General features: G+C 43.2%; 1 protein-coding gene across 1 annotated transcript in view; it reads left to right on the plus strand.

Moving 5' to 3' along the window:
* Nucleotides 1-930: 930 nt before the first annotated feature.
* LOC146789999 (cytoglobin-2-like) overlaps nucleotides 931-12,917 on the plus strand; it is a 348,677-nt gene continuing 336,690 nt past the window's right edge. Inside the window, exon 1 of the mRNA XM_085628321.1 lies at nucleotides 931-1,360. Within this exon, the coding sequence (XP_085484447.1) occupies nucleotides 1,263-1,360 (98 nt within the window). The 5' untranslated portion in view covers nucleotides 931-1,262. The remainder of the gene's footprint in view (nucleotides 1,361-12,917) is intronic.

Below are 12,917 nucleotides of genomic sequence, written 5' to 3' on the forward strand. Positions count from 1 at the left end.
CGGAAACAGTGAATAATAAATACAAGAGTGGCTGCCCGTACCCCTACGGGCTAGCACACAATGTCTCTAGAAATAGAAATGGTAACACCTCAACTCACAGTCTGTTGACCACAGGATGTACGATGGTGGCCCCGTCCCGTCCTCAGCCGCACTCGGACGGGCTCAGACGGGCCCGCACCTGGCCCGGGCTTCGCCCGGCGCGCGCCCGCGCGCGTCTCGCGGAGCGGGGGCCGTGAGGAGTTTTGTAGCTTCAGGCAGGAAGGCGGGAAGAGGACACAGCTGATGTCAATCACGGGGCTGCTGGTCCTCGCAGTCCCGTCTTCAGCGCCCTCTCTCTAACAGCAAGCAGACAACAAATCCAAGGGTCAGCTCCAGGGATTGGACTCAGTAAAATGCAGCAACCGGGTTTAAAACAATGCGGTGGACTCCTGCAGCGAACGGCAAAGTCTTCAGGACATGAGAGTATTATCAGTGTTTCATGTTTAAAAAATATTATTACTTTCCATAAATGTCACTTAATTCAAAGACATAATCGAATGTACTTAATTTAGACACAGAACGTTTGAAAAATACATTATTTACAGTCGTTATCATATTTTTCCCCATTATATTTGTACCCTGATTTACACCATTTGAAGGGTGGGCTCATGCTTAGAGTTTTTGGGCAAACCAGATAAAGGGATGGCTCTCTCCAAGACTGTATGTGACCTCCCTCCCCCACCAGAAATGGTATATCCCCTGCCTCTTGTTTGTATGGTCACAATGAAGCGCTCTGGTGATTTAGAGTTTTCCTGCAAGAAGCGCTCGCAAATAAGGCTGCTTTGTGTGACCTGGCAAAAGAATGCGGCACCCGATACAACTGTTAATCCATCGGCCACAGGGCACAATAACAAGCCCTGGTGAGCTGTGTGCACTTTCCAAGTTTGCAGTTGGACGGTCACTAAACATAACGGCAGCCCATTAGCTCATAAACTAATGTTTGTTGTGCGTTCTCCACAGCGGTGTCTCTCACTCCGAATCTTGGCGCAGCTCCCTCGTTACACCTGAATTCGTAAAATGCCATGTGAGTGGTGCTTTCCGCCTCAGAGGCGCGGGGGAGACCACTCCTCTCGAAGGAGTGGTTTCTTTCTAAGTATTTACAGCTGTCTATACACACACAGCTCATCTGTAATTTTAGCTTCCACCAAGGGGAAAGGGTCGCGGTAGCGCACTGTGAGCTGGAAACCTCGAAAGACTGAAGCAGAGTCCCCCCGTCGCGCGCCATGGATCAGGTCACAGAGGAGGACAAGCAGAACATTAAAGTCATTTGGGACAAAGTGTATCCGAGTGCAGAGGAGACTGGACAAGCCATTGTGATCAGGTAAGCATGTGACCCTGGACAGGACGCTGGTCTGCTCCAGTTCATTTTAATACTATTTGAGAAGGGTATTCATAATGTAAAAAAACACAAATTTCATTTACCGATACTTCATTACTTTCCTGTCGTCTGTTTTTTTAAATATTTTTGTATGTCATGCGTTGACAGTGACCTCGTTGTCGCTGATAGAAATGTAATACACGTGACTGGGGAAGGTCTGGGAGTTTTTATCCTTCTTTTCCGCTTCACTGGTTGCCCCATTGAGCGTGTTTCTCACGTTAAAATCTTACACTGCTCAGTTGCGGGAAGAGAGGAACCCCCGGAAGTCACTGTGTGCGCGCGGGCAGAACAACAGAATCCCCGTGTACTTCAGCAGCTCGAGCGTCTCCTTGAATGACAACACTCGGGCTCTTTCTGCACACACAGAATTTGCTTTCATGTGTGGAAGGACGAATGGGGGACTAGGGAAAGAGGTGGGGGCCAGAAGAACACAGCATTCAGAACATATTTAATAAAGGCTGATCATATGTACTCAAATGGAGTGTGTGTGTGTGTGGGGGGGGGGGGGCAACGTTCTACTTAATGTGCTTTCATTTAACCAAAACAATTGCTCTTGTACATGCCCACAGACCCACAGCATCTGTATCCGGCAGAAACCATATGTAACGGGTCAGCTGGATTCTCTGCTAGATATAGCAGGGTTGGCAATCAGAGGACACATTTTCCCATTCTCGAGTTGTGGCGTGTTTGATTAAGCTGACAAAAATTGTCGAGTCTGTAAAGTACATTGTTTCATGGGACCATCGAGTTCCTCCTCATTGATGAGAAATTGTCACCAGATGTTTTCAAGGCTGCAGACTTTGCAAAAATGTTGTCAAACTAAACTTTAAATAAATCCTCGAATATCAGCACATTGAGTTTGAAGCATAGATTATTTCTGGTTAGTAAAGTTCATAATATGCAAGGCAAATGGAAATATGCGGCAAGGTAGGAGCAAATTATGAAGTGTTGACTAAATTTAGCTGCAAGAAAAGGCAAATTATTTGATGTAATGAGGGACATTTTGGGGAGTATTCTTTATCTTTTCTGTCATTTTAGCACTTAGAAAAAGTTTCACCTGGTAAGTACAATTTTAACACATGCATACACCAATCAGCTACTAAAAAGGATGCAGTTGACATTTGCAAATGTCTGATATGGCGTGGCATTTCTTAATATTAACTTATGATCCGTTGGCGCTAGAAACCCAATTTCTTTTGGTTGAAGTATGCAAATGATGCGCCTGACAGTGGATTATGCGGCAATTGCTATGAATCCATAATTATGCGGAAAACGCTGCGACCACAGAATAACATAATTCTAGTAGCCCTTATAATACGCAAAGTACATACAGAAGTCCAAGCTAGGTTAAATAACTATGGGTATTTTGCTGTTTATACAGCCCTGACCCATTTGTTGAGGAAAAGAGCACTGTAGATTATTCGAGGTGCTGATTAAACAAATCACAATCGTGTTCATCAAGGGAGGAGCTACATGTTTCAAATTACACATTACACGCCACATATTTACAATTGTACGTACAGAGAGGTTAAGGAATTTGATAGAATCACATGATATTCAGGCCTGTGCCCAAGTCGGTGTCGGATTGTAAATTCCAAAGTCAACAGTTTAGACGCTACCCACCATTTGCTCAGTTAGTGGCTGGTGGGTGAATATTGGTTATCTGGAAAAGCCGATAGATCTCCATCGGGCAGGATGCGCTCGATTAATAATTGTGAAATCGATTGGACACTTATCAGATAAGTATGACAACTTACAAACCCACTGACATCATCATTTTTGCATTATTTGTGTTGTTCTGAAGAAATGTATCGAAATCAGCCAGAATCGATACAGTTAAGTGCTCTATTCACTGCAATAGACCTCTAGCAGCAAAGTATCCGTGAAAAGAAGCATACACATGTTTTTGCACTGTCTCCACTCGTTCTAAGCTTTTTCTTTTCTTCCCTGTGACCGTGGGCATGGTCTTGTATTGATAATGATCGTGGACATAAAATTTAAAAAAAAACTGTGATTGTTGTGCTAGCTATGATTTTATTGCACCAGCATACATAAAGATGCTCTCACCTGCCAAATTAAATCAATCTGAAACAGATAAGGGAAAACAACTGCAATACTGGTTAATAATGAACACAAACCATCACCATCAGAGACCGTCATAAATAGGCTGCTCCTCTTCACCCTCCCTCCACAACTTCATCAATGTGATATACACAAACTTTGTTATATTTAATGAGACCAAGATCCTTTATCTCGGCAAGTAGACGTCTCACAATGTCACAGCAGGTGCATGCGTGAGGTGCACTAGAGGTGGGGACGGGGCAGTAGACTAGTGTAAGAAATTGGGTTATTGGTTGAGGGAGGTGGAAGCCACACTGTGGTAACAACCAGAATGCCTGTCAGGGTGAACCACAAAAGTCACTAAACTCACCTGTGCTAAACTCTTTGGTTGCTTTGCACAAAAGCAGGCTGGCTTAACTTAGAGGCGCAATGTGAAATATTAATGCAGCACATAAACCATAATAAAGTGAATACGCAGCACAGGAAAACTCCCAAACCAATTTAGAATATTTGAATACATTTTGATAAAATAGGATCTAAAGAACAAAACTCCAATCAGTAGAACCAATGATATTGAATTTCATAGTTATATGTAAGAATAGCACCTGAAAGCACAAACACCACTTGTGGTCTTCTGGTCATGCTAGACTGGGGTAAAGTGACAAGTTCAGGCTGACTATGTTGGAGTGCGTAATGGATACAGGAACTAGGTTAGTCTTGCTGAAAAAATTATCTTCTCAAAGTCTGGCGAAGAGTCCAGTTCATGGTGGAGGAGGCTGCGAGGAGCAGGAAGAGCATTGTGGATCGTTGTTGTTGTAGCACAAAGTGCTGTTCGGGCGTTGTGGATGGTCGTTGATGGAACTTCTCGTTGGCAGTCACCGCAGACTATCATGGCTTTAGTCCGAAGTGCAGCTCTTTCTTCGCCGGTCATCGTTGACGGTCTCTGTAGCACGAGTCAGGTTCACTGGAGCTTCACATTAGTGGCCGTTGCAGATGGCAGAGTGTCTGCATGAATGGATTAGTTCGCAGACGCGAAGAGCCCAAAACTTTAGTTTTTCACCCTTTTTGAAGAGGAGTGCACTCTAAAACCAGCCAAAGGTCCAGGACCTGGGGAGGCACCTCTTGGGGATGAGGGACTCACTTTAGCAGAGGCTGGCCGGTTTCGGGCAGATTCAATAGCAGCGGGTCAGCTGGGCAGTTGCAGGGAGACCTCTGGAGCGTGCTGTGTCCCTGTAGCTCAGAAAAGGCAGTCTGCCAACTGACTCTTGGAGACACTCAGGTTAGCTTGTGATGAAGGGAGGAGGTCCTGTCTTCTATCTAAGAAAGCAAGGCAGGCTCAAGCAGCAGGGCAGCCCTCTGGGGAAAAAGGTATTCCTTCTGTAGTGTCCACAGGTCCAGGAGTGTACTGAAGGGGAGGTCTGAGGGTCCATTATTTATACCTGGTGTCAGTCTTTGAAGTGGAGGATTCCCTATATTACTTCCACATCTGGTGTTGAAAGTGCTTCCCTTCCACCTCCTAGGCTCCAAGAAGAATAGGGTGACAAAATACTAGTGTAATTCTCCTTTGTGTCTGCTGGATACTAACCCTATGAAGTGTAAGTGGGACAGAACACCATTAGCCATCCTGGCAGGATGGCCCTTCCTGCCAACACCTAGACCCCTTTTACCTCACTGTCTGGATGTAATACACAAAGCCCAACAGCAGAGCCATTTACAGCCATGTGGCCCAGGACACTGGCAGAAGGCACAAGGGGTATGGAGAAGAAAATGCCAACTTTCTAAAAGTGCCATTTTCAAAATTGTGACTTAAAATCCGACTTTACCATTAAAGAGGATTTTAAATTGCACTTTATTTGAGTCTAAACATGATATTCCTACCTGCTCTCAGTCAAAAGTTAGCAATTAGTAAATGCGATGAGGCAGCCCAATGTTATCCAATAGGAGAGATAGGCCTTACAGTAGTGAAAAACTAATCTCATTTAATAACAAGCATTTACAATGCAATAGGTCTCGCAATTGCGAGATTTTGAGCTATTGGCATTGTAAATGGCAGTGCCTTTTGTAATATTAAAAGGCATTGTCATTTACAATACCTATAGGTCAACATTCGTCAAAAGCAAGACCTATTGTTTCGCAGAGCGCGGTGTCCGTTAAGCGGGCTCTGCGCTCACCATTAAAGTAAAAAAGAAAAAAAAGAAACAGAGCACGGTGTCCCTGAAGGGGGCGCCATGGTCACCAGTAAAGTAAACAAAAACCAAAAAACTGAGCACGATGTCCCTAAAGCAGGCACCGCGCTCAGCATGGCAAGTTTATGTAAAAAAACAGAAAGGTAAAAGAAAGCGCGGTATCCCTGAAGCGTACATCGCGTTATTATTAAAAGTAATCAAAAAAAAGTGTAGCCACTGTACTGTGGCGGTAGGGGGCAGCTACTTTTAAAGTTAGAGTGGCATAGCACTCCATACAAAAGTGGCTGCCATTGTCTTGAGTGGGCGTGCTGCAAATACAACAAAAAGCAGCCATCATTGTCCCCATTAGTTAGCAATAAACAAAACCGTGCTCACCTATTTATAACACACACGTGTAACAAGCCAAGTAAAAGGGCCAGTCGCCATGGAAGGTTACAAATGAAGACACGGCGGTACTAAGGAGGGACTAACAAGCCTATTTACGAATCAGAAGCCAACATTTACGAATGACAATGACACAAGCCAATGACAAATATGGGTGGATAGTGGATGGGGCTTCTATTCCATACTCCAGTACAAGTCTCGCAGAGCAGCGCATGCGCGCTGACTCTAGGCTCGATCTAAAAAGGAATGTTCAGGACTGGCAAAAGGTTTATTTTGCCAGGTTGAAATGGCAGGTGGGAAAAGGCATCACTACAGGCTGCAACTGCTGGCCGGGGAAATGTTTTAAAGTGCTACTTTAGCGGGTGGCACAATGCGTGCTGCAAGCCCACTAGTAGCATTTAATTTACAGGCCTTGAATACATTTAGTACAGTGTAGGGACTTATAAGTAAATGAAATGTGGCAATCAGGTGTAGGCCAATTTTACAGTGTTTTAGGGAGAGCTCACAGTACTTTAGCACTAATTAGCACAGGTAAAGTGCACAGAGTCCTAATGCTAACAAAAACGAGTTCAGCAAAACAGGAGGCTTGAAGGCAAAACGTTTGGGGGAATACCACACCAAGGATGTCAACAGCTAGCCAATGCAGAGCTGGCCAGTGGTCCCTACAAATCATAGGAGGAAGTTCCGCAGGAGGGATGAAGTGTGTTTGCCCAATCAAGTTGTGATATAAACCATTTCCAGTTCTATTCGAATTGTGCAGCAGGCGAAGACCAAATAATGCAACAAGGTTGACTAAATTATGCGGCAACAAAAGGCAAATTATACAGGGTAATGCGATACATTTTATGAAATTATTACTTTGTTATTTCGTCATTTTTAATTTTTACATAGGTGAACACTGGGAAAAGGTTTGCATATTAGTACCAGTTTAACACCCTAATACTGCAATAAGCAGCAGAAAGAGGACGATTCAACGTCTGCGAAGGGCCTTCCATTCCGTGGCAATATGTCAGTGTGTTTTCATTACATTTTAATCGGAGTGAGCAATGCACTTTTTTTTGTTGTTAAAATTTGAAGATTATGCTGCAGATGATGGGTTAAGTAGCAAATGCCGCAAAATCCATAATTATGCGGCAGCCACCAAGTCATATAATTCTAGTGGCCCTTGCTCTACCCACCTCCATTGCGCGGCATGTCATGAAAGTTAAGTATATTCTTTTTTATAAATTGTTTTATTTATTAGATTTGATGCATCATACAATGTGAACACCAGCCCGGGACCTAGGCAAATCTTGGATCTCACTTTCGGCCTCCCAGTACAAGGAGACCTATTGGCCGACGCAAGGGGGCAAATTTGAATGAGCCTATCGATTTTTGATTCTGCAAATGATACAGTGAAACAACAACAATTTAAAAGCGAAAGCAATTTTAGTTTAGTTGCAGCTATCTCAAAGTGATTTGTATTACTGCAGCCTGTGACAGGGCGCAGAGATGTTTACCCAACAAAGCCACTTCACATTCTCTTTCAGAAAACCATTTTATCTATTCTTTTTTGATTAATAGTTCTTTAATTTGTGAATACTCTCGAGTCAATTGTTTGATAATTTTAGTGTTACTAATAGAATAGGCCAAGCCGTATCCAGGATAATGGTAACCTGGCACTGTTCATACTCAGGCATCCCTATTTAATAACAGGAATAGAACACATAAAATATGAGAAGAGGTCCGACCAGTTAAGCTTGCTTTTCTTCGGGTACATGAGGCTGAACAGAGATTTGATTACTCTGTGTGCGCTTTATCAAGATATAGGCCAACATTTCTCCACAATGCTTACAGCTGCACTGTGTAGATTCAAGGCTGGTAGGACAGCTGAGAGTTAAGATATTTGTGTGGCCCAAGTTAAAATCTTGTGTAACAAACAACAATGTCTCAAACAAGGGTGTTATTTGGTGAACAAGTATAATGGGTACAATTAATTTACCATGGAATGAATCAAGAGGGAAGGAAGCCAGGGAGACAGTTTACAACAGAAATTCAATGTATTTCCAAATGTTGATCATATATGACATATTAAAATTCATATGTACAATCACATGGGGAGGAAGCACTGTGTTACATTAAATGCCATGTAACCGAAAATATATTGTGTGCAAGTGCTCGTGAAGTATTGTGACGACGCAAGTGACACGTGAGTGGGTATAAACAGCGATTGTGGTGGGCGCAACAAAAGGTAAGTGAACATAAAAGTCTTTACACAATTTGAGATACCTAAACAATTAATGCTACATTGATTCAAAAAAGTAAGGTAGGGTATTCGGTAAAAATAGGCGCCAGGAATTCCGCTGTGGAAGTCGACGGCATTTCTGGCTAGTAGGTAACTTAGGCCATCATCAGGACTCAGTTACATAAATACAGTAACAGTGCTGGGGACAAAGGAAATTTTCGTATGTACAAGGATAATGTTATGTGGACCAAGAGAAGACAGGTAAGATAGAGGTTGGCTAAATTAAAGCCAAGAGTTTAGAAGAAAGGAGCTTGGCTAGCAAATACCACGTGACTAATGAGGAGAAGAGTGAGTGAACTACGGGCGCGAAAGTATGAAGGTACGTGGACTCACTCAAGAATCAAATCTGGGTTGTGTCCAAAGGGACACGGAATGTCCGAGGCTTAATGGAGGAGCAGTGGGTTGTGTGGGATACCAGACGAAATCAGGATTCCCAAGAGTTATCTGCAGGAAGAAGAAAAGGAAAAGACCTGCTGTAGGGTCTTGAGTAAGCAAATCGCTGAGACAAGCAGGCAGGGGAGGGCGAGTGGATGCCAAGGGCATGTGCTGCCTCCGTTTCTCAGTTCACTAAGGTCAATATGTTTAGCACCATTGCATAATGCTGAAACAATATTTACAGTGTTTTACAACTGTGAACTTTTTTTATAGCAGTGCCATAAAAAATGCAAGGTAGTAGTGTGTATGTGTTTGTCATGCATCAGGTTTGTGGATTTGACATCTCTGTGTTTGACTTTATCCTGCTGTGCTTTTAGACGGCCATGGGTGGGGGTCATCCCCTGGTGATGGCGGCAAGGAACCCGATCTCTGTTTGGCCAACATGTGCTGGTGTTGATAGTGCCTTTGGCCAGTCCACATTAAAAGGATGGATTTAGTCCCAGATCTCAGTACCCGGGTGAATATATGACATTGTTCTGCATTCTGTCCATCAATTGTTCTTTTTGCATTTCTCACCCCAGATGTGGATCCTGTGCTCTCCATACCACTGGAGTCAAGCTAGCATGGCTGATGAGGGGTGAAACCCCTAACATATGCTGGGTCTTAACTGGAATGGCATGGGGAGCATACAAACAATGGATTTAGGCCCAGATCTCTGTACGGGGGTGAATGTATGGACATTGTTCAGCATTCTGTCCATCAATTGTTCTTTCAATTGTTCTTTTGGCAGTCCACCTCTTTGCACACCTACTACTGTGTTTTTACTTGCCCATGAGGTAGCATGAAGTCATGGATGATGTATGGAGGGGGTAATGTGTGGTTCTTGAGCTCCCTGGTGCCCCTGACTCTTTGTTACTCCCTTTGGGAGATTTGGGATGAGGATGTGGTTTGGGCCTCTTGATCTCTCGGTTGCTGGACTTTTTGGATCTTTCCTGGAATTTCTGACCTTGGTCTTCCAGGAGTTGTATTAGTTGCCCCTCTGTAAAACTACTGATGGACTAATTTAACATCCTGGCCTTTGCCTAGAGGCTTGTGCCTTACTTCGGCGCCTTTGTCATTAGTGGTGTAGCTGCTGGAGTTGTTCCTCCCTCCTCATTTTGAGGATGTGCACACATTTGTTAGGATTCATTGCTTTTTATATGTATGCATTTTATTTGAATTCATCTGAATCTGTCACACATATATTATTTAGTCTTTTCTTATTTCATCATCATTGCTCGTCGATGTATTTCTTCATATTCATTTTCTTTAATTAACTACGTTTTCATTGTTTCTCATTATCTTTTGTTTTACTGCAGTACATTTTGTAAAGCACCTAGTAATAAGTGCTATAGAAATACATACAAATAAATAAGTAGTAAACACATAGATAAATACAACGAATGCATGCAGCATCTTCTATAGATATCAACACTGGTTGCAAAGAGTGTTTAGAACATGATTATGTAAAAGAAAAATAGAAAAGAAACTAATGCTTATTAGATCTTATTCTGGAACAAAAGTCTTTGTTGGCAACAATTGACAGAATTCCAACAAACCCGCCGCCTGTTACAGCTGACAAAGATCTGAGTCGGATCCAGAAAGAGGCCTCTATAAAAATGACAAATGTCATGTTCACCCACCCCTTTAACCTGTGCCCTGGCAACTGACACTTTCCACCTGTGAATAAACTCAGACTCCTTTGCTGTTGGTAAATCTGAATTCTCTTTAAGGCACTACATATTCTACCACACATTAGTCTTAGAAAAGGCCGGAGATGTATGATATGCACCTTTGAGATCATTCAGTGCCAGATGATGGTCAACTTAAATGTTTAATTCAATCAATCATTCAAGTTATATGATGGAGTACAATCGCTTTTACTATGGGGTGTGGCAATGGATTTGCTTGAAATAGTATAGGAAACAGGCTGTTCTAGTACATTTGGGAACTGACGTCTGCACCAGTTCACAGAATGAAGTGCTAATTTCTTTTTGAGGCACTGAGTAGGCCTTCTTTGACAAAGGAGCATGCATCACTTCATCTTGGTGTCTGGGAAGATCATTTAGGGTTTCTGAAATGCATGTTGAGTCTGGCCGAGCCACTTTGGAATTACAGCATGTTCTTGAGTTAGCATTTATCTCCCTGTTACTGTTAGGCCCGCAGCAGGATGGCTGCTCGATCATGTTTCATAATCATAAATGGGTGTTAGACTTAAACTAGTGATTTACACATCAGGGCAATACCCCCCAGCGTTACCTAATTATTCCAGTACTTATTGAATGAGGTGTGTTCACCTCTTCCTAGACACGATGTGATCTATCAAAAAACCTGGCATCAGGCCTCCTTCCACTCCCTTCTCACCCCTCCCCCTCAAGCTAATTTTCTCGTGAGGGCCATAAAGCGACGGAGACCCCCGTCACCCCACCCCAAGATCTTCATTTTTGTGTGTGTGCTGCTGTGTCCACCTGGATGGACCAAGTTCCTTTTCCCAGCATTCCTTAGCTTTTAAAAAGAAATGCTATCCTAACTGGAAGGGTGCTTGGGGTTCCTTTCGTGGAATCTTTAAGGGCCGTGGTGTCCCCTGATGTTTGAAATGGGGGTCTACGGGTCCTGGTCACTATACCTTGAGATGGTCTGGGTAGACCGAAGATTGACATAGTGCCCCTTCTCCATTTTTCCAATGTGTCTGAGAGTCGGTATAAGGAAATATTCCCCCTGTAGCATCTCTGCCATGTGTTCTGTTCAGTGTAGTGGGTGCGCTGTGGGCATTGGTACATCTTTGATCGGCCTGTGTATGCATCACAAGAAGAGTTGGCTGACCTTTAAATTTCTGGAGATATTTCAACTTTGTGGAGCTTAGTATTGTTGGTGCCAAGTTGGCTTGGGGTTTGAGTTTGGAGCCTCCCATTATAAGTCTGTAACTGTGTTGCTTACTTCTCTTAAATATAGTTGGATGTTGAAGAAAATCGTTGATGATATAATGGGTTTTTCCAGCTTTCTATTTCCCTGTTCGGCTTGACAGTCTGCTTTTAATCTCCCCTATAGCTCCCTATTGGGAGTGAGATGTGGGCTGCATTTTATATTGCTTGTCTCACGTCTAGGTATAGCAGGTTCTTGTTATTCATTGCCTATGCTCTGGCCTTAGTCTTCCTGTGTGTTCCTTGGTGGGCTTGAAGTTACCATGTATTGAGTTGATTCCTCTCTATTGAGGATTATCAGGATTTTCCCACTTACATTCTATGCTGGAGTGGAAATGAGAGTTGCTCCCTGCCGGTCATGGGGCTTCAGGTGTTGGACCCTGGCTGCTTTGGATTTCTCTTGCACTAACATGAATTGGTTAACTATTCCCATTTGGAAATTACACTTGTAAAATGTAATAAGGTAACTCTAATGTTATCCTATAGGAGAGGTAGGTCTTGCAGTAGTGAAAAACAAAAGTATGATATTTTCACTACAGGACATGCAGACCATAAACATACATGTCCTACTTTTTAAATACATTACACCCTGCCCTCTGGTCTGTCTAGGGTCTACCCAAGGGGTGACTTATATGCATTAAAAAGGAAGGTTTGGGACCGGCAAAAGGTTGACTTGCATGGCCGAAATGGCAGTTTAAAACTATACACAGACAGGCTGCAATGACAGTCCTGAGACATGTTTAAAGTGCTACTTAAGTGGGTGGCATAATCAGTGTGGCAGGCCCAGTAGTAGCATTTAATATACTGGCCCTGGGCACAGGTAGTGCCACTGTACTTGGGAATTATAAGTAAATTAAACATGCCACTTGGGTATAAGCAGATCTAACTTGTTTTAAGGAAAGAGCACAAGCACTTTAGCACTGATTCACAGTGGTAAAGTGCCCAGAGTCCTAAGGCCAGGAAAAACGAAGTCAGCAAATACAGGGAGTCTGAAGGGAAAAGTTAGTGGAAAACCATGCCAAGGGTGTCAGGTCTAACAGGCAGGTAATTAGGGTCTTGAACATTCTGGTGTATTTTATGCTCCCCTTTAAGTCTGGAGTTTGTGGATTCGTTTTTAGCAGCTTTTACTAGCTCTGATCCTTTCTGCTGGAAGTGGAGTTGGTAAGTTAGGCATTGACCATTCTGAACATCGCTTATGTGTGTCTTGGATTTGGGGTCTGTTGTGGGAAACTTTAAATATCTTGTTTCCC

This window comes from Triturus cristatus, chromosome 10 (genome assembly GCF_964204655.1).
Source record: "Triturus cristatus chromosome 10, aTriCri1.1, whole genome shotgun sequence".
NCBI classification, from domain to species: Eukaryota; Metazoa; Chordata; class Amphibia; order Caudata; family Salamandridae; genus Triturus; species Triturus cristatus.